Source organism: Anarrhichthys ocellatus, unplaced genomic scaffold (assembly GCF_004355925.1).
Source record: "Anarrhichthys ocellatus isolate YVR2014 unplaced genomic scaffold, GSC_Weel_1.0 scaffold86, whole genome shotgun sequence".
Lineage (NCBI taxonomy): Eukaryota > Metazoa > Chordata > Actinopteri > Perciformes > Anarhichadidae > Anarrhichthys > Anarrhichthys ocellatus.
The window spans coordinates 1,793,048-1,815,856 of record NW_022280116.1 but is presented as its reverse complement, the minus strand read 5'-3'; the positions used below and the strand labels follow the sequence as shown (position 1 = coordinate 1,815,856).

General features: G+C 40.5%; 1 protein-coding gene across 4 annotated transcripts in view; it reads right to left on the bottom strand.

Moving 5' to 3' along the window:
• slc4a3 (solute carrier family 4 member 3) overlaps positions 1–22,809 on the bottom strand; it is a 60,394-nt gene that overhangs the window by 19,241 nt on the left and 18,344 nt on the right. Inside the window, exons 4-12 of one of the 4 annotated variants that reach the window (XM_031874972.1) lie at positions 20,327–20,577; positions 19,952–20,139; positions 18,110–18,292; positions 17,700–17,926; positions 7,634–7,779; positions 6,242–6,422; positions 5,875–6,010; positions 1,137–1,320; positions 273–378 (exon numbers count right to left, since the gene is read on the bottom strand). In XM_031874972.1, coding sequence (XP_031730832.1) covers positions 273–378; positions 1,137–1,320; positions 5,875–6,010; positions 6,242–6,422; positions 7,634–7,779; positions 17,700–17,926; positions 18,110–18,292; positions 19,952–20,139; positions 20,327–20,577 — 1,602 coding nt within the window. The other 3 variants (XM_031874975.1, XM_031874973.1, XM_031874976.1) reach the window with 3 other exon arrangements.

Sequence of the window (22,809 nt, the reverse complement as noted above, 5' to 3'; positions counted from 1 at the left end):
AGTGCTAATTTGCTGTTCAAGAAAAAGAAGTCATCCTGCAGCTTTACAGCAAAAAGGTTTCGAGGTCCTAAAGGGGCAAAGAAAAGCAGCTGCAGAAGTGTTGACTTTACATCAACAGCAGTGCAACACTACAAACTAAAGACAAACTAAAGACGACACGATTATGGTGTCATACTAATGTCATTTCAATATTTTACTTAATCTCTTGAGAACAGAAGAAGAAGACATAATTCCTTCAACTAATCGACTTAGTTGAAACTCACGGAGCTTACCGACTAAAACAATGACAGCTTCGGCATCTTTGGGAATCTTGGCGAGAAGTTTCATCGATCTCGCCGCAGCTGGATGGCTCTCGAGAGGCAGTGGGTGGAGAGATTTCTTGGAGGAGGAATAGAACAAAGATTATCCACACTGCTGCGCGTGATGTGACACCGTAACATAGCATGGGACCAATAATGTGAACTTATTGTGGGAACGGCAATGTATGTGTGCACAATAATATTCTAATGGCCCATCATAATTCACTTCAAACCGCCCAACTGGATGACTGCTTATTTATGTTTGAACAGAATGTTTTTAATGGGCTGTTTTAAATTTGCCAACATTTTAAGCCACAGGGAACACTAAGTTTTCACAGTTAATGCATCAAGAAGCTTTAACTAGAAGCACCTGTAAGCTGCAGAACATAATTCAACACATGTGGCACAGAGAGGCTTGCTCCTTCTGACTTCAAGAACCACCTACATGACTTCTGACCTTGTGGAGGGCTGTTTCAAATAACAATGCCAGAGCCACAGGCCTCACATCAGGAATTTAGCGTAATCACGCTTAAATCTATGCTTACTGCTGATTCTTAGAACTTAATGCAAACCACAAACTAGAACAAGACAGCTCAACGTGGCTTTTATCCCGTCCATTTAGATAGCCGAGTTCAATTATCCTGGTGGATTCTTGTCCAAACTATTTATTCGCTTACTTTGGCTCTGGTAAATTGTATGCACTGTGCTCACTGACTTCACTTTTGTCCCATGATCTCATATCTCACCAATCTCTTGTCACCGGCATCTCACACTGACAAAGAGTTAAGTTGTGACGGACAAAACAAATGCCATACAGAAAGTACCAAGGGAACTTACAAACAGGCTGACAAACACTTCTTGTTTGGGGTCGTATACCCCCCCCTTGTTATCCTGGTGCTCCTCCTGCTCTTCAGCCACCAGTGGCAGATTGGTATCCTGGACGTTGTTGTGATTGAAGCTGCCATGAAGACTGCTGGATGAGTGGTGGCGGTGAAAACGATGTTTCAGATCACTCGGGTGGCTGTGAAAAAAACAAATTAAAAAAACAATGTTTACCAGGGTCATTATCTTAGTTTTAGTGTGTTAGCATGCTAACATATGGTAATTAGCACCAACCTCAAAGTGCAGCTGTTAGTTTTATCAACCAAAGTAAATACAAATTAAAATGTTAATCTGACAATGGTGTTGGACAAAAACTCAGGGGATCACCAAAGTGATTGCGATACAACCTCTTGGGACCATGAATATCTGCACCACATTTTGACACAGATTGACAAGGGGCAGCGTCACAACATGGTCAGTAAAGTTCTGTCTTATCAGTATGCTTCATTACAGTGTGTGACAAAGTCTTATTAAAAGACCGGTGTCTAAGATTTAGGAGCATTTTAATGACACGTAATATTCACAACTGTATTTTCATCAGTGTACAATCACCTGAAACTAAGAATAGTTGCTTTTTTGTTAGCTTAGAATGAGCCCTTCAAATGTACAAAGGGAACGGGTCTTTTTTACAGAGTCCGCCGTGTTTCTACAGCCTATAGCCTAGAACGGCAAGACCAAACACTGGCTCTAGAGAGGACCTTTGGCTTTTTTAAGTTACTTGAAGGCCACCGTAGTTCTCGAACACGCTTGGAAAGGCAGGGGCGAGCGGAGGGGTGATGGCACTAAATTCTACACACTGGTCCTTTAACACAAGGTCCACTCAAGCTTTAAAACACATTTCATGGCCTTAATCCACAAATGGAGTTTGCTGATTTGCCATATATTTCTATCAGTGGCTAGCAATTAAGGTTATTTTGTCAAGCTACTGCTCCCAAGCTCTGTATATTTCTCCCAAGAATCGGGATACTCAAAAGGAATGTGTAGCTACATGTTATCGCTCCAGCCTGAGGATAGTTAAACTATGATTATAACATGACAGTGCAGTTCTTTATCGTAAACAAATGAAAAATCATTATCATTAAGTATTTTAAATAGGAGGGCTGCAGGATCATTTCTGGCAATGACAAGCACACAGCTGTGATTCTTGTTAACCCAATCTACATCCAGTTCATTCGACATGCTGAAGAGTTTTACCTCATGCCGTTGCAATGCAGCTCATAAATATACAAAAGTCAACCGCAAAATCCAAATCCAAGCCACCTTTCAACTCAAGCTAATGAGAAAATCTTGCGTTGACACAGGAATTCTCCAAAAAAGTAAAATTTGCATTAGAACGTCAATAAAATAGCCAGAGACTAATCTGTGTAGCACGTTTCTCTGTCTCTTACATAGAAGTATTTAGTCCGTCAAACCAGCCAGGATTTTAAACACTGCTTCATGCTCAGGCCATTGGTGACATCACCTCATTAGGTCCACATGGTCCAATAAGAAGGCGCCCAGATTGGACAAAGGAACGAGGTGTGACACTGAAGTGAATTGTACTCAAGTAGTTTCCAGAGGATCTTTAAAGTGGTCTGAGTAAGCGATGAGCTAAATTTCAGCAGCATTTCAATGTGTTTCTTTCCATGTCATAAATCTGGTATCTCAGACTGGCGATGATTCTAATGAGAGTGTTTTGTCTCCTCTGTGGACGCAGTCAAGGACATGCTGGGACTTTATGTGCAATGGCTGTGAAAGATGGAATAAACACACAATGTCCTGCTGCTAAGAATGTCCGCTGGCCATCTTATTTTTTGTTTATCTGTTGCGTCGCTTTGTGTGTGCAAAATCAATCCCGTGCAGGTTAGGTTTGGTCAACACAATGTAAGTAATATTGAATTATTTGCATATATCGACTGGCCGAATCCAAACTTTTGAAGTGTCATCACACCAATGCATTGTCCATGTTACTGAGCAAACCCCGGCTGTACCATTCTGGCTTAACAGAGGGGCCCCCAGACAGAGAACACTGGACCAGTGGCTTATGAGAGCTGTATACAGGGACACAAGGATAAGATGAGATCCTTAGAAAACTTAAACAGGTATGAGTGAAAGTTTATTCTTGACATTATACCTCCCATTATGAATCCTCTCATTTATGGTTTTTCATTGACCAAAACTAGGAACAGAATTCTGGGTGGCATTACCTCTAAAATTAAAAGCATTTGTCGTATGTGAAAAGGAAACTTAAAGGCCTATAACAATGCACTGAAATTATTATTTGTATATGAATTCTTGAACTTTGAAATATGAACTTTGCATATGGCATATTACTTTTTGCATATTTGTGTTATCTGCCTTTAGCTAATGGTCTCTAGGTAATTTACAGTTTTTATTATTTGTGTGCATATCCCGGATGATCCTTGTGAATTAAATTGTTTGCACTAAACATATTTGCACTTCGCATTGAATGGATATTCACTTCAGTCTGCCTCATTGCAGTTGAGTTGATTGAGTTGATGTGAATATAAATTTAGACTTTGGACAGGCATGGCTAACCTTTCCTCTACCAATAGATTTTGACAGCTGACATTTAGTTGACTTGTTTGTTTTTTGGGTTATGTAACTGTGATAAATCTATAATGCACTATGTGTAGCGCACTATTGCATTGGCCACATGTGTTAGGTCAGCTTAGCTAGCAGAGGAATGCAGATGCCGATCAATAGGTGAGGACCATTTGAGAGCGCTAGAGATAGCGTGGAGATGACATTTCACACATATTACAGCCAAATGCTTGTGTTTCTCTGACTTTATATTTGGCAGTGTGCAGGATGTGATGTAACTCGCCCCTCTGGTGATTGTTAGCACTTAGTGTGTTTGAGCTTTTCTAGTGCGCAAGTCCTGGTCACTGATGTCTTTTTGATTTGAGATCCTTCCATCTGAAAAAAAAAAAAAGTTGTGGTGTCCCATGATGAACATAACCTCTCCAAATCTACACACAAACACTGCTGCTGGTTTGACAGCATATCACACCCAATCATTTCTAACACCACCATTGAACTTGACACCAACACTGGCTGACTGGGCGCGATGGAAAAAAAGAAAACGTATGCAGAAACCACAAAGCACCAAAAACCGCAAAGGCAAAAAAAAAAAAACTGACCCTGTTGACGAGAAACAGTAAACCTCAGAATGAAGACACCCAAAAAGCCTGATGTTTAGTCAGCCTCCTTTCATCTGTTATCCTGGGTTTTCAGACATTTTGGATGCATAAAATCATGTTTGACTAAGAAAGCAAAGATCTTTTAATAAAAAGGCAGAGATCAAAGAGCCAGGATAGCTCACACGATGAAGAATCAAACTATTACTCAACCCGGGGAAGTACACCAGATGATGAGCCAAGTGTTAAATGTAACAATTTGGAAATTCCCTGTTCAGTTCCCTTGAGTTTGCCTTTTTGTAACAACCTCCCCTGCAGGATAATGATTAATGAGGAGGGTTAGGATTTTATTCTTCATGCTGCCATACCTTCAATCCCAGCTCAAAATGTAAACAAAGCTGCATTCACACTGCTATACACTGGCAGGTTGTTTTAATACATGGATAAAGAAACAAATAACTATTACATGGAATGCAATCGTGATCTGATGCCATGGTAACTAACACCACAAACCAGAAACACAGTTCTAGTTTAGGCCTTCAGATTAAACTTATAAAAACATATAAAAGAGGAAAGTCCTCATCAATCAACTATGAGTCAAAAATAATATGTCCACATCAAAACAAGTGCTTACAGGACAAGGCTAATAACTTTACAACATATTCTTAAGTATCTTTAAAATAAATGATGGATATATGCATTATTTAATATAGTTTAAATCCAAGTAATGTCCTTGCACAGCTGGGCACTGTAGTTTATAGCAAAAGTAACTAAAACAGCTTTAAATAGGACCGTTCTTGAGGACTATTGCCAGCGGCGGATTTATACACATTTGGTGCTCTAGCGAGTATTTTTAGGAGCAGTGTATGTGGGATCAACTCAAGATGAACTACAGTACGTTTGTGTGTTCATGGTCACCCAGTGCAACAATCTGGCTCATTGATGCGTTTTGGATAATTCATGGACAACAATGGAGTTGTAGGGCTTAGAGGAATAACATATAGCGGATTGTTATTAGGATACATTCATTTTGGGGGTTTTGGCCTTTAATGAGATTTGTTGGCAATTAGAAACATTTTTAACAGCACAGGGTAACAAGTTTTTTTAGAAGTTCAGTAAATGTCTATAAAAACGTTTTTTTAGGAAATAGCACAGAAGTATTAGTAATGAATGAAAACTAAAGTCAAATAATACTGGTCCTGACATTCTTTTACAGCATTTCTGACAGTGAATGGATCAGTAAAGCCGTTTCAACATACTAATGTTGCATTTGTGGCGGCCTGAGGAACCCAATCCCTGCACATGGATCTTCATCATTTTTTTTCTTTCGTTTTGTAATTATAGGAATGAACATTGTTAATATTAGGTTAAGTGAAGCCGAGTTTGTGTCAAAGAGAGCCTGACTAAGTTAAACTCACTTGATAAGACAGCCTCGGGTACTATAAAAGGTTTGTTTAAAAGACTCTGTACTGAAAATAAACAAATCTTTGTGAAAGGCGCATCAACTTGTATGTCTTTTAAATATTAAAGCTCGTGTTAGTGTGCTTGCTGACCTGTGTTTGAGAAGCAGAGCCCGGAGAACACTGGGTCTGTCCTCGGCTCTGATCTGGTCAGAGATTATCATCGTCTCCACCACAAGATGGACGATGCCGGGCAGAGAGTTCTGCTCTAGGTCCAGAAGGATGGCACCTATATAGGGAGGAGAGGTACAGGAAGATAAGGAGCCAAACTTGATTGTTTAAAAAGTATCCATATCCAGCGCTCGGCTAACTGCTTTTAGGGAGAAATTGATCCAAGTTTATTTAGCTTTTTTTTTTTATATGTCATGATTATCATGGAAATGGACACATGGAAATAGGTAAATCACAAGACTGGTGCTGTGAACATCTGCCTTGCTATATGCATGCAGGAGACCTTTACCGTGTGTGATGGTGCGGCGAAGCTCCAGCAAGCTGCGGAAGGAGAGTGAAGCCACATGGGGTTTGCCCCAGCGGTCTGTCTCCTCCTCCACATCCTCCTCAAACTTGATCCAGCGGGCCCGCTCCTTCCAACGCATTTCATGGTCCTTGTCCACAATCAGCTCGTTCAGCTCCACAAACAACTGAAAAATGAAGTAGAACAGATAAATAAGCATTTAAAGCTGCAAATATTGCCCCTCTCACTTTGATCTACCACAGCGTAACTGGAATGAGGCTAGAGCCTACAGCCTACAAATGATTCTACTTAAAAAGAAAAACCACCAGCACAGCCACAGTCTGCTTGTTCCCATCTTGGATAGTTTTTCAACAAAAACACGACATTAAACTGATAGGAAAAATAAATTCAAAGACGGCTAATCCAATGACACAGCTGACACACATGTTTGTGGGGAGCAACTAAGTGGTTTGGATCCAGCTAAGAGTGGTTTGGACTGAGAGGATAACCAAATTGTTTGGAAAGACATTCAGTCACATTTCAACATAATATTCCTTCTTAGCAAAGTGTTCTCAGAGCGAAGCAATATAATACTTATAGGATTTGTGTTTTTGTGACATTTCTGTGGTCACACTGAGGTGGAACACAAGGAGCAAGTTTGTATTCAAGTCTCATCAGGTCAATGAAGAGGAATGTGCTGAAACTAAGACTACCCTCCAAAAAAACATTTATGGAGTCATACTAATCAAGAAGTACTAATCGATGGATCAAGTGACTCTGTGTCATGTGAGAGGTGTCTCTGCACGCATTCAGGATTATCATCCAGCTCTAATGTTTCAAACTGTTTAGCCTCTTTCAGCTTATTGTTTTGCTTTTAAGGCCCACGAAAACCTTTTGGTTCATTCTCACTGCTCTGATTAATCGAGTTTCTTGCAGCAGTAGGCAGCTGTTTTAAGCAAAAATCCACTGAAAAACCCTAACGCAACCAAAGCTAAGCCTAGTGGATATTAGAAGATTTCATTTTAAAAAATAGCTTAACAATTTAAGACCCAGATATTTACCCTCAGGAGGTGGTGGAGACCAAACCAAGGGCTACAAGGAGAGTGGATATTGGACTTACATGTGTTCGGGGGAACAGAAACACCACTCCAAAGGAATGCTGTGCAAACACATGCTGACATGTTCACCATGATGACTTAATAAGGTGTAAGACGTCAGTCTTGTTCTTTTGTAGGTAGTTCAAATGCCCCCAAGTGGTCAGGAAATGAATACTGCTTTAAAGATGATGTTTTCAACAACAGAAGCTGTTTGGTTGTATGTGACCTGCATAATATGAAGTGTTAACCCAGCGGTCAATATGTAGATTAATGTGGTTAGGGGTAAAAAGTGGCCGCAAACCTCATGGGTTTTCTTATCTGCCGCCCTCTTCTTCTTCTTCAGGCTGCTCAGTGGTGTGGAACTGTTGCTGGCTCGGTTCATCAGACATCGTGATGACTTCTTCACCAGATGGCGTCTCACCCCGGGGTTGTCCTCAAACCTGTGACCTGAACAGCCACAAGCATTTTTAAAAAGACAAAATGTACAAGGTCAACATCGCTAAGTCACTATGATGTTCTGGAAGACTCATTTAGAAATCAACCTAACTAGGTGCATCTGTAAGCAGCGGCTTGAGATGCTCTTTTTCCTGAACGAACACAACATCCTTTATAACTCGGACAAATGTGCTCCAGGCTGGAAAATTAGAAATCTAATTTGTATGTCTGTTTAAGTTTCCAGTTGACAGAAGAACATCCAGTAACAGAAGGCAACAGTTCCATGGGTGAGAGAGAAGCTACAGCATGGACGCCATGGGAAACTGTTACAGAGGAGGTGGTTTTGCCTCCAGACATTTGTCAGTTCAAAAAGAGTCATTTCATTTTCAATTTCCTTCAGCCACAAATCATATTTTATTGAATTTAGCATAATGAGGAGGTGTTTTCATTACGGTGAGCACCTGGCTATCATTTGCCATGTGAGAGAGTGGGAAGCTTGTGAGGTCAGTCATTTGGATAAAGAAACTGGGAAATGAAAAAACAGGCTGACCACCTGTGTGGAAATGGGTTATTAGAGTGTTAAAGGACATGGTGAGATACTTGTGATTATTATTAATTATTTTGAGGCCCAGTTTGTGTTTTTATACATAAATGGTAACATAGGGTATTTGGTGAAATTGATGTATGATTTAAGACACAAATTTGAGATGGTTAAAGGAAAATACCAGTAGCTGTGCATGTTTTAACTGCAAATCAGGTGTATTTACTGTTCTATCAACTACTTTTCAAAGCATATTTTCCATTTTCCAGGCAGCAAGTAGGGATTATGGGTAGGTACTGTATTAGGATATATATGGTTAAGTTATGAAATGGGGTTGGTGTATTGAAGGAGATGGTAAAGATCTGGGGGACAGTTTAGAAATCGACATTTGCATTCAGTCTGGAACTGCTGTCGACCACTCAGACTGGCCAACGGCCGAACATTGTTTATTTCATGAGAAATTAACAGTCTTTTTTTAATCTTTTACATGAGCTGCCGGAGGTAACCACAGTGGAGGTGAGAGGAAAGAGGGTATGTGTGTTTGTGTGAGTGTGTGCTCATAAAACTGCAGTAATTGTTCCATTCTGCTGCGTCATGCCTTGCTAAGGGAAACAGAGAGAAATGGAAATCAAGACGGAGTTAGGCCATATTTGATTTTGTAGTCTCACAAGGGAAAAACTCAACTGCTCCAGCTGATTGTCGCACCAGAGGGCGGGGCACGGACAGCGCAATAAACTTCTGTGTGAAAAGGACATCATTTTGTTCCTCTTCCTCCTCTTGAGCTGGTATCTTACCTGGGCTAAGGCCTTCGATTCTAATCAGCCATATGCTTAAAATACCACTATACACTCAATCTACAGGAGTGAGAGCATATTGTTATGATCCAACAATACCACACATCATTTTTTAATCTCTGAGAAGTTTCCTATGGTGCTTTGAACAATTTACATCATCCGCTAAATTAAATGTTATGCATAAATTAGGCTGTTTCCAAATTCTATTTGGCTGAGATGCACTTGCTGGAACATTCACACTTAATTAAATGTAAATACAAATAAACCATATACCATTCAAAAAAATGGAATTGGAGTGACTATCATAGACAGAGCCTTTTCTCTAATAATTTATATTCCATTTAAAGAACCTTGTTGCACATTCATGACCTCTGATTATTATTTATTGAGCTGGAAGAAAAACCCTTTTGTCTTTTCTCTGTGAAAGGACTTAACATTGGCAACATGAGCAGACTCATGACTAGTATTCATTGTTCACTTGGGTCAATGATAAGACAAACATGTTCTCGGTTATAGAACAAGTCAGCTGAACTATCTCCGTGTAACCAACCATCTGATTTTGATAACACTGATCTTTGTGCATTTTAGAAATAAGACAAATCCCTTCAATTTAAATAAATCATAAAACCAATGTATTTTCAATATTGTCAGCATATCTGATTTCCTGTTCCTCTGTGCTCTTTGGCCTGACTGAAATCCAATTGTTGTACAAATCGAATTTGCAACTTATTTCTAACCACATCATCTAAAATCTAGCTTGGAATGGGATGTGGCTTTAAAAAAAACGGTTTGACATTATGTCATGAACCTTTGCATGTCAGGGTTAGTTCTTCAGAGGGATATTTCTTGACAAGAACTTGAAATAGATATGTCAATAGAGAGCATCAATGTTAGACATGTGCCTGACACATACAGTACATAGAAGTGGTCACAATCTAGAGCCTCAAAAGTCAGATAATATGCATCTGCCTCTAAAATGTTTGTTCCTTATTAATATTATTATGATTCAAAGTTGAACCTTGAACTTTGGGAACTGGGATTTGCTATTTTTTTTTTACCCCTGCTGAATATGGAGCATGGATCAAAGATTAGGGTGTGTTTTGCTAGTAGTGGCTAATATAGCCTTGAGCAGCTAGCCTGAGGCAGAGATGAGCAGTGCACTGGTATGCTCACTTCTTTATAACTCCACCCCTCCAGATTTTGGATTTTTTAAACCTGTTGTCTTCACAACAAACTGATGCCGATTCAAGTGGCATCACTTTAGGCCATTTTCCAGAATTTACCCATCGTCCTCCGGAGACACTTAGTACACTTTATACAACTTTTCACATATGCAGTAATACTCCCCTACATGGCAAACACACTTTGATGTGTTCACCTTGGAGACTAGCGGTCAAGGTTTTTAAAAACAATAATGTTTGGCCTCAATTCTCCATCTTACTTGTTGATGAAACAAATTCAAAAATGACTGACCCTCAGGCCAACAGATACCCAAAGAAGATAAACAAGAGTAAGAGTCTACAGTCACATCACCAAATACAAAATGCCAAAGTTGACATGCACCATCTTCATTTAGAACATTTGGCTTTGATAATTAGCACTTAAGTATAGCTAAAGCTGACCAGACTGTCTTTAGTTTTAAAGCTACAGTATATTTTCACTATCCAGGTTTTGACCTGATAATGGCGCAATAGGAAGCATCAGGGGATCAACAAAGTCAAAATGATTCATCATCAGGGGACCATGAATGTCTGAAAGTTACCAAAAGCAACTTATTAGTTATAAATGCTTAACCAACCCCACGTACCCAGTTGGTGCTAGCTGTTTCCAGCTCCTACACCAACTAGTGATTATAAATGTTCAATTAGTGGCCGGCAGAAGCTAAATTAGACTTGTCTGGCATTACATAGATCGGCCGTATGTCAAGTGATACACGGGTCAACCCGGGGGTCCAGCGGTTTCTGTAAGTAATATTTTGCGCAATAGTCTACCTACAGCTTCTCTTCCCCTCTCTCTGTCATTCTCTCTCACACACACACACACACACACACACAGCAAGTACCATGGCTCTCAGACATTCTCTCTGTTAGTCTTGTCTCAGTCCTGACAATTGAGCTACTATAATGCATAAAGTTGGCGGTTTGCAGGTTGTGTTCTGGTAGTTGATTAATGCATATTGTTGCAGGTTGGACGGGACAGATTGGCTCCCATAACAGGTTGGGTGGGTGTGGGTATTAAAAAGCCCTGACCCTGAATAGTGTATGGAAGTAGCTATTGAGTGAGTCATCTCGCTTTCTTCTCATCTCTGTCGAGAGCTGCACAAGCGCAGCACCAATCGGGCAGGCTGTATTGATCGAGTGGCAACACCGGCAATCGCATCTTTCACAAATCAATGTTTTCTCATGCGACGCAGTTCCGACAAAGCTCAGTAGCTTTTCAAAACATCTGGCCAATGACAGTCACAAGAAGGGAAGTGCTGTCATGAAAATATGTCTCCGTTAACCCTGAAGCATGAAGACGGAGGCGTGTGTCTCTGTACGTGTGCCTTAATCAGATATGTGAGCATAAAAAAAATGATTTGCGTTGATTTAAAATTGCATCATTGCCAAAAGCTAAAAACAAAAAAAAAGGTGTTTAAATAAGTTTCTGAAACTGTCTAGCCCATCTACATTTCCTGGTTATAAAATCTGGCCCAACTGAATTTGTAATTGATTAGCCCTGTGCTAAGGTATCGCAGGCAGATCACCTTTTGCATCTGTTGGAACCTAGCTTCATCACATGACAATGTGCTATATGTGCCATGTTCCAAATAGGGATAAAAATAGTAGAGCCACACATTGCTGGTCAATTAAATCTGTTTCCGCTCTAGCTGTGGCTCCCCCCAGAGCCAAATGGGTGCCACTGGATCAATAGGAAAGCAGGGAAGAGCAGCAGTAGAGCACTGTGTCAATTCGCTCAATACTGTGGGCAACTTTGTTCTGCTTGTTGAATGCGCATTATATTGCCATCAATTAAGCAAGTGGAATGCTACACAATCAATGGAAAAAAAGAGCCCCCCGTCCATTAATCATTCATATGAAAATAGAATCATCCATGGGAATTTCTCAGAGTTACTATTGCATCAGAACTCCCTTCATCAGAAGGTTGATGTAGCTTTCACAGCTGTCAAATTTCCATGACTTAAAGCTCTGCATTGAATGGACAGAATTGAAATGCCGCACTACAAGAGTATAGGTGTATCTCTCTCTACACACAACTTACGGGAAGGCTCGAGTGGTGACCCCAGTTGAGTGTGGATTGACTCGAGCAAGTCATAGTCATCGAAATCCAAAACAAACTCTTCAAGGTCCCCTTCCACGTTGGACATTGAGCTGTAATGGTCGTGTTGGTTCTGCTTGGGCGTGCCTAAGCCTTTCTGGACACTGGACCGACGTTCTGGTCCTTGGTGGTCAGTGCCAAGCTTCTTATCAGGGCTCCCATGCCCCTGGTTCTCTTGTCCCTCAATGTCTGTCATCTCGACGGTTGGTACCTCCTCCTATCCTCCTCTCTCCGAGTGGACACACTGCTCATCCAGGGCTTCCAACACTTGAACGCCGTTGCTCGCCCTGGGTCGCTGTTCTGATGAGATTGGGTCTATGCAGTAAATACTAGCCTACCTCTGTGGTCCTGCGCTGGTTGTGCAAAATAACCTGTATGAAAACTTTGAAAACCAGCTCCAATATTAGATGTTTTTTAACAGACTTTGGCCTCAGGAAGCAAAGAAAAAAAACGCTTGTGCTCAGGGAGTCCAACTTCGGAAAAGGAAGTTCTATAAAGCTAAAAAACAAGCACAATAAAAAAAACCTTCAACAATGTGTCAGTCAAAATAATCCCCCTTCAGTCCAGAGATACAAATCACAAGATCCTCAATGTCACAAAAACTCTTTTGTTTGCCTTCAATCCAAACACAATGCTAAGTTGGAGCCACACCCTCAGGCAGAAGCCCCCTGCTGTATCCACAATCAGAGCGATGCATCAATGGTAACAACATTCACTTTAGCTGCAGCTCCAACAAGAAGTATTGATGAGGGATGGTCTACTTTGTGAGGGCTGCCGGTCAGCTGGATGGTAGTGCCGCCCTTTTTTAATGATGTCCCCAGCCCATTGATCTTGGTGGCTTTTGACAATCCAACATAAAATGGATCCGAGCAAAAGAGTTGATGACTTTCGTTTCCACAGTGCCGCCATCACTTTCCAACCATGTGATGTGCATGAGGGTCAAGTTTCAAAAGGTTGCCTTCTCCACTCGAATCTCATTAAACGGAAAAAGCACACTTATACACCAAAAAGACACGTGCAGAAACATAGAGTGAGAGCTGCCTAAGAACACAAGTAGTGCTAGTGTGACACCTAAATGACAATATTAGAATAACATGTAAGAATCAGCTCCAGCATGGTGCCAATTATCAGAGCAAGCTGCACCATACCCGCCCTCTGGGTCTCCATGGAAACCGTGCGTCCCCTGAGGTGTCGTGGTCTGACTCGTCTACAACAGGTGGCCCAGTGTGAGCTGAACAGGACCCTCTCTAAAACGTGCTCAACATATTTGAATATTGTGTGTGAGAGTGTCACTGCGGGTATTTGCATGTGTGTGTATGAGAGTGCATATGTCTACAAGCATTACTAGGAAAGCAAAAGGTTTTACTAATTTTACTAACTTGTATTTCTTGTCAGTTTATAAAGTAAAATGAAGGTATAATGAAAATGTTTTCTTTCACATGATCTGCGTTTTAGTTATTTGTACGTCATGACTCGTGGGTGGAGCTAGACAAATAATCCCGAGATGCTTAAAGACAGCTTATGAATCATACTTCAGAAAAATATGGTTAAAGAATTTGTGGAAAATATGTGATTGAGATTAAAAAAAATATGCACAGTCATTAACGTCGAGAGACAAATCATGTTTTGATCCCAATTGAATTGCGCCATAAAGTACTCATATGATGTTTGTAAAATGAAAAGGTAATTTTGCAAGTCAAGAGAGTAGAGTACCACTAGTGATGCGAAGGTCATGTTTTGTTTTTTTTAAAACCTATCCCAACCTGACATGTTTACAATAAGGTGTTGTTTGTCTCAGTTAAACATATCTTTGATTGAGATGGGTTAAGGACTGAGACGCCGGCAGAGACAATATGATTATATATTCAGAATCATTTCTTCAGCTTTAGTAAGACTAAAACCAACTCACACTTTGACTCAAAACCTGAACTCTGAGTGCAGCTGAAGCTTACCGACACACAGCGGTGATACACATGGCCTGTCGATGTTGGAGCGTCACTCCCTACAAATCAGAGTTGCTGGTTTTGAGTGACTGTGGGGTCATCTGGATTCCGGTTTTCTAAACAGTCAATGATTACTCTGCTCTGGTAAAGCAGAAAAGGCCAGGGGCAGGGTCGCTGCTGAAGGGGAATCGACTGCATCCCCTGATAATTAATGCCCTGGACGCTGGGAGAGAGCGGCTGCCCTGGATACATGAGATATGTGGTGCATTTTCTATTTTCTACTACAGAAGGATAAACATATGATCAAGTGTTTTAATTAAGCCTGCAACAAACTCAGCTGCGTCAGACTTAACTGATTTTGGAGCTGCCACAGCACCTAATGTATTTTACTCTCTTTCTTCAACTCTGTCTATTTGTGCCTCTGGCAGATCAACAGCTATGGCTTGTAATCTGTAACAATAAGATACGTTGGGATCCTTTTTGAGAGAAAAAGTCTTCAAGAAATGGCAATATATGTGCAAATCTGATTGGGATGAGGATGAGCTGTTATTTTCTGCACTAACAGTGCCACGAATTTCCTCATAACAATTATTCACTGTAGTTGGCCTGCCATTAAAATGGGTGGTAATGCAGAGTTTTGATGCATTTGACTAAGCGACTCTTGTGTCACAACAATATCTGAGTATATACATATACGTAAAAGAAACTCAATGATAAAAATCCATCTGGAGTTTTCTCTTTATCATTATACCGTCAATGCGATTATCATTGACAGGAATCACGAGTAGATACTTCTAAACGTGTGTGTGTGGTGGCCAGGAGCTGTGTGGGTTGGTTTCATGAGACAGAATGTGTGGGACTCCCACAGTGGAGCCTGGTTATAGGCAGCAGTGAGAAAACGTATCGATGGTCAGCACCAGAGCAGCAACGGAGTCAATACATGTCACAACATGCTTTCCAGTTTGACCACTATTTGACAGAGGCAGGAATTATAACAAGAATTTTAGATAAGTGGTCATTGTTTTTTTTCTGAATTTGGCATTTAGTACAAATTAGCTACTTTTGTTGGAAAACTACTGTCACTGTGAACAGCATCACAATGCTCTAGTAAGTAGTCTTTTTGTTCTTTTGTTAAAATACTTTTATTAATGTTTCAGTGTACAGTTAGTAATGTGTTATTTTAAACTGAAAGTAGAAGTTTCTTGCTCTTTCAATTTGACAAAACAATGGAACAGATAATATATAATATGTGTGGCACCCTGGACATTTTAATGGCTACAATTATTTGCACAGTTATTATTGTATTAGTTGTGTCATTACCTTGCCCCCCTCACTATTATTTTCTGGTTATTAGAATTTAAAACGCTTTGTGTGACTTTTAAACTCACCTACTTTCACCTAAAGTAGCTGCAGGGCGATACTCATTCTCGCCAATAGGTGGCAGTAGCGGGTTTTGGTTTGACTGGCACTGTAATTCTTGTCTAAGATAAGTGAGCAAGACCAGAAAGGACAGTCGAGATCGCAGAAGCAGATATTCATCTGAGACTGACATCGTCATCATTCAGTGTGTAATATTTGCACAAAAATGAAAACGTCAATATTTATAATTCAGGTTTCTTAAATAAGATACAGCTGTTCGTATTTAAGTTATTTTCCTCTTTTGGAGGCTCAGTAAAAAAAGCAGCTTTTAACCAAAGAGCAGCAGCTGCTGAGTCATAATCAACCAATTAAATTATAAACAAAACAACAAAAAATGTGTATGTGTACCATTGGGTGATCTAATATTTCTTAATACATATGCCGAGGATTTAAATACTAAGGAAGCTCAGAAAGCAAAAGAAGTGATTAAAAATATTGCTGAAATATTTAGATTGTAACATTCAAATTGCCATAACTCTAGTACTATCACTGTGTTGTCTGGCAGATATATTTATCATTACCAGGAGAGGTTGCTGAGCGTTATTCCAAAAATATGAATCCAGCCTTAAAACCAAAATGCAGGTGAAAATACTATCTTTCTGAATATATTTTGCTGCTGAAATTGATACTTTGATGGGAGACCCTGATATGTTTTTACTAAGACCAGTAAAATAGGCCGATAACTAAACATTTATATTGTAATCAAAGACTGTTTTCCAACGATACAAACAGTGGAGACATCAATGAAAATGGTTTCCAGCTCTCTGTCAGGTAGAATGGATGCTGACGATGTATTTCCTTTACTGTCTGGTGAGAAGGGACATGCACAGAGTCTAAAATCACATCAGATCAGTTCAGATCAGTGTGCAGATGCAACTTAAAATTGGCAATTTCTTCCTTCTTTTTTGTCAGATAAAATATCTAAGAAATCCTCAGTTTTCTCTCCTCCTTCGCCACAGTCATTTACTCATTTATCGCCTCAAATACAGAAAGTCTTAACCCCCATTGTCCAATGATATCCCTCAGTGCAGGCTGACATACACAGGAGCTGCTGGCATCTATCAATTTCTTTGATCATACTAATATTTGGTATTCCCATTTTGAGCTGGTGTCCATAATTACCAGTGTATCACATTAAAGCAGGATAACCAGTTGCAGATTTAAATAAATAATCAGAAGAAAAACCCAATAAATCAGAAAATAAAAGAGGATGTGAGCTTTTGGAAACTGAATCACCAGCCTAACAGCACATTCTGGAAAACATGAAAATGTGTTTCACACACGACTACACAAACTGCTATACCTGGCAGTTATATCACAAATATCCTAGCAACCACACCAGGTGTTATCATGAAGGTCTGATGGAGAAGTGGTTGAGCACAGTGACTGAGCTGCTATGCTATATAACAATCGCGCCAGAAACCCCCCCCCCCCCCCACAACGCTGTTGTGGCGTGGGTGAAAAGTAGAATCCGAGTCATCTCGGATGGTGCATTTAGCAACGGAGGAAATCATCTCCCATTCCCCTGCTCCGAAGCCTTTTTATTTCTCCACAGCAATGAGAACATATAAAAGGTAGTTTTTCAGTCAGCTGGTAACAAACGAGGCCCAGCCATGTGCCAAAATATGCCACAAGATAGCAGGTGTGGAAAGTAGCGATTGAGTTTTAGTATACTGGTGTATCTAATATTTTGTACAACCAGGTCTGTGGCATTTCTGTTTAAATCGTAGCAACATAGCAACAGTACTTTTATTTCATGCTATGTTACATTGTAGCTTGAGAAGAATAACAGCCTGTTGCAGAAAAACACCTCCTCTTTCTTGGCTACTTATCCAACTGCTAATCTGAAGTGTGCAATAGGACAGTGGAGGTTAGAAGAGAATACACGTGGTTCCACCTCAGTGATGTCTCCCTTACTTTTCATGTCATCCAGGTCAGCGCTGGCCAACATCTGGGCCTCTGCCTCATCAGTGGGCACCTGCTGGTAGACGGCCGTCTCCAGAGCAGTCATGCTGCCGATGCAGATCCGCTCACGCAGGTCATAGTTGCTCCGCTGGGCACCCGCCAGACGATGATGGACGGGCTTCCTACGGAACCAGCCGCAGTTGGTGGTTGAGCTTGTGGGATCTGATCCTGGGGGGGCACTGACAAAAAGCAAAGATAACGATCATTAAATGCTGCAGTAATGAGCTTCACATTATAAGACATTAGGTAATGATGTCGTGCAAAGTGTTGAAATTCAGATGTTATGATTTACTCCAAACTCAAATGTAGCTGCTGACCAAAATGCTGTGTTGTGCTCCTTTGTTGCATTGCTGTCTCCTCACCAGAAGGGGGCTTCACAACACAGCAGTAGGACTGACTCCTCACCGAACCTCTGAGTCATCCTCAGCCGTGTCCGCTCAAACGCAGCAACACAATCTTGCATGGCACAGGCATGGTGGGGTTTCTGTGCTGTTATCCAACCAGGTATTAGCAGAGACCTGAATACCTGAATCAACATGGGGCCCCTGACCTCCGACCAGCAAAATCCATACATTATTTTACAATTAAAGAAAAGAAAAGAAAAAAAAACAATGTAATTCTGATGTTATGGATGTGTGCTGGCTAGATGGTCTTCCAATGACTAGTACTCAACTGGAGCCATTAGTGAACCACCAGCCTGAAGAACTACTGAAACATTTACGCTGCTAATGTAAAGTTCACAAGCATACACTGTATCTGAGCCTATGCATGCAATAAGAGCAAAAACAACTCTGTGCTGTTGTCTGCTCTATTCTATTGAGCTGCTTGTATCCACTGCTACACCTGCTATTTTACATTTACATTAGATGCAAAAATAAACCTTAGAATAATAACTGAATCATCTTCGATCAAGCTTCGGTATCCTTTCTTATGCCATGGAAGACAAAATATGAATGTCTGTCTTGCTGGCAGGTGAGTGTTAAATTTCGCGGACAACAGTGCAACACAAAAATTTTTCTTCTGAATTCAACAAGTCAAAAGTAAACCAGTCTACAAGGCTTTTTAACGTGCCGTTAACCAGAGCAACACACTGTGCTTCTATGTAGTGTATGTTTCATGCTACATTACCAGAACACACTCCCCAGTAAAATGGACCACAATGGAAAACCATGTACAATGGACTAAAATACAGTGTGTAATGTCAAAGGACTTATTCATATAAAGTCAAAGAAAAGTGTCACCTAACAATGCGGTTCCCCTCACAGAGCATTTTGACATTTTCAAGCTGATTGTTTTAGTTTTCTGGCGAACAGGTTCATTTCATTATCATTGCTCTAATAAACCTTGTTTCCAGCCCCAGCAAGCAGCTGTTTACGGCAAAACAGCCTTCAAGTCCACTATACGCTACCTCACCAGCGACAAACAGCAGAATGACAAGGTTAGCGACAAGCTGGTGAACATTTAGCTGCTAAAAAGATGGATGTTTGACAGATATAAGGACTTGGTGGAGACCAAAACAGATCTAAAAGGAGAGTAAATATTACAACTTACATTCATCAGTGAACTCCTGCTCAATGACTGTGATGAGAGAAAACTCTGCTAAGCAGAGGAAGACTCAGTAGAGGTGAGAGGAACTGAAAAATTGGGTGATAATTCACTCCGCCAATGAGGTTATGTTCGTCTGTTTGTCTGCAGGATTTCAGAAAAACTACTCGCCTGATTTTCATAAAACGTGGTTGAAGGGTGTAGCATGGGCCAATGAAGAAGCTTTACATTTACATTTGCAAAATAGGGCATTTGGCTCAATCGTACCTCAAATCAGAAATCGGTGGTTCGATCCCCGGCTCCTCCAGTCTATGTCGATGTGTCCTTCGTCAAGACACTTAACCCTAAATTGCTCCCGAAGGCTGTGTAATCGGTGTATGAATGTGTTTGAATGATCACATAGTCCCGATGGGCAGGACTATTTAAACCTTGCATTGTAGCGCCTGCCATCGGTCTATGAATGGGTATGAATGGGTGAATGACATGTAGCGTAAAAGCTTTGAGTGGTTGGAAGACTAGAAAGGTGCTGTTCAAGTACAAGTCCATTTACCATTTACATGTAGCTACTACTGATAATGTACTACTACTCTGCTTATAAACCCATGAGGCCAACAGTCTTCTGCACAAACAGAACAACTTGAGATGTCCTAATAGCCTACCTGTTGCATGCCGCTTCCTCTCCATGCACTTCCTCATTCTGTCCAAGAACTGCAATCGCCCCATTATGAGCCTCCTCCTTTATCAGAATGGGCGAGGCTTTCCGAGACAATGGATCCTCTTCGTTTTCCGTGTGGAAGGCAGTAAGGGGAAGGGGTTCCTCCAAGTCCTCTTGGCTCCCCAAACTAAACTGAGAGGAAGATGAAGATTAGTGAGAGGGGAGGAGAATGTGCTAACCTGTGGCTAAGCACCCCTGCACAAATACAGTTACACATGCCTCGGCCATCTCAATAGAAGGAACCAGCCTCCGTCAATCGTATGAATGTATCTTGCCACCTTTACACTAGAGGCCCAATGGTTCCTCAGTCCTATTTTACCTGTGGTTGGGTATCAGGTAGCTCCGTGGGCGTGGCAGCCACTCCCTGTCCGTCAGTCTCAGATTCGGCCTCTTCCTCATCTACCTCCTGGATGGTGGGTGTAACGTCGGAAGGGGGCAGGGAGGTCTTTTTTTTCTTCCGTTTCTTTTTGCGCCTCCTGTCCGTGCCGTGCACCCTCTTGCGTAGACGCTGGGTTAGGGGCAGGTGGGTGGATAAGGGGTGGTGCGTATGGTGAAAAGTGTGTCTGTGATCTGTGTTAAACAACATTAAGAATGAAATCAGAAGTGTGTAGTATGTAAATAAAATTTGCATCAACAGCTGACACATAATGGTTCTGTTGTGCTTTGGATATGGAACTAAACTACTACAACTAAGCTACTTCACATTTTTTCAGCATGTCACACAATGCTCCTAGACCTGTTAATTATTTTTCCCAAAACACGGGGCAACAATTTTTTATAAACTGGAATTGAATCTATGCAATCTGAGCTATAACGCAGGAACATTTGCGTCAATATACACATTCCAAACAAGACTAACAGTAAGAAATCACATCACCAACCACCATTTGTTGTTATTACAGAACCACATACTGATTTGATTCCATTAGGTGAAATATGCAAAGAACAAACGCATTGCTATTCTCAGAGAGGATGCTCTCTCTCCCCCGAATTCCCTATTAAGCACTTGAAAGACACAACACAAACAAAAGCTCTAGATTTTAATTAACATGTAAAAATGGAGAAATGCAATGTTTAATACACATCAAAAGAAAGCGGCTCTATCTAATCTTAGCCACTATTATCTCCTGCCAGAGCATGTGGTATCAGTCAGCTAATCTGTCTAATAATAATCCACTCATATGTTTGCATACACAGGATCTGGTGCCCTGCTCTAATTCTGATCTCTTAGTATTAATACAAGCCAAACTGTGATAGACAAGGATCCGATTATATAAATTGTATATATATTGTATTCATACACGTATAAACAAATTTACATTTAAGTGGATGATATAAACAGATAATGAACATGGATATTATTTTTTAATGCTAGTAGCTCTGTGAGGCTGTACTTGGGCGCAGTGGTGCTAAATGCTAATGTCACGATGTTTGGCAGGAATAATATTTACCATGTTAATGTTATCTTGGTTTTTAAGCAGCACGCTAACATTTGCTAATTAGCCTAAAACACTAAGTAGAACCAGGCGGCAATCTACGGGTCTGGAAAGTGAAGCCAATGCAGGAGTGACATAAACTTGCATTCTCTCTGGTTGCAAAAAAAGGTCTGATTGTATAGAAGTCTATGAGAAAATGACCCTACTTCTAACTTTCTTTATTACCTCAGTAAACATTGTAAACATGAGTGGTCTCCCACAGAATGATGTTCATTGAGTAAGTTATTGTTCCATTTAGAGTAAACAGACCATAAATCAGGGCGTGTCTACCTTGTGATTGACAGGTCGTTACTACATCATTGCCTGGTTGGGAGTTGTTTGTGTTTTCTTACAGCTTTAACCCTTTCACACTGCGTTTTCAGTTCTTGAAAGTAAAATGTTGGTCGCCTTATGCGTTTGGTTGTGCTCCAACCTGTCATGTCACTTATGGTTGCAAAAAGCCAAGATGGTGACGGCCAAATTGCCAAACTCAAAATCTTAAAACGGCAGTCCACAAACCAATGGGTGATGTCACAGTAACTACGTCCACTTCTTATATACAGAGTAGAGCTGAGGCTGATGGGGAAGTCAGTACTTGAATAGTTGCATGAATTTGGGAAAAAAACCAAAGCTTTGGTCAACATAAAACACTGCCCTGAAGATGGTGCTAGATGAAAAGTTTATCACTAAAGTTATTACAATTCCCCCTGAGGAGAACATGAATGTCTGTACCACATTTCATGGCAGTCCAGGAGACAGTTCGCTAAAAAACTAAAATGTCAACCTCCTGGTGACTGCTATAGAGGAAAAGTCTGGGGATGCTAAAGTCAATAGGAATCACCCTCCGGAGACCGTAAATATCTTTAGAACATGTAATGGCCATCCAAGAAGTTGACCAGATATTTCAATTAAACAACAAAAATGTCAACCTCATGATGGCGCAAGCAAAAAATTCAGGGGATCACCAAAGTCAAGAGGAATCTTCCTCAAGGGACCATGAATGTCTCTACAGCAATTTAGGGCAATCCATCTAATGGCTTAAATATTGTACCGAAGTGGTGGATTTTAGTCCCCTAAAATTAACATAGAAACAATGTAAAATATGAGGAGAATGTAGAGACAGAAATATGATATATTCATGAAAATGTTGATCAAATGAAACAGTTGAATGAAAACTACAGGACTTCCATTTTACTCTGAGCAATTTGCTTTCTAATAGTAATTTGGATCAATACTCTGCTGGATTATAAAACAGTGTGCACGTTATTGTGTACTTGTCGATATAATGTGTATATATATATATATATATATATATATATATATATAT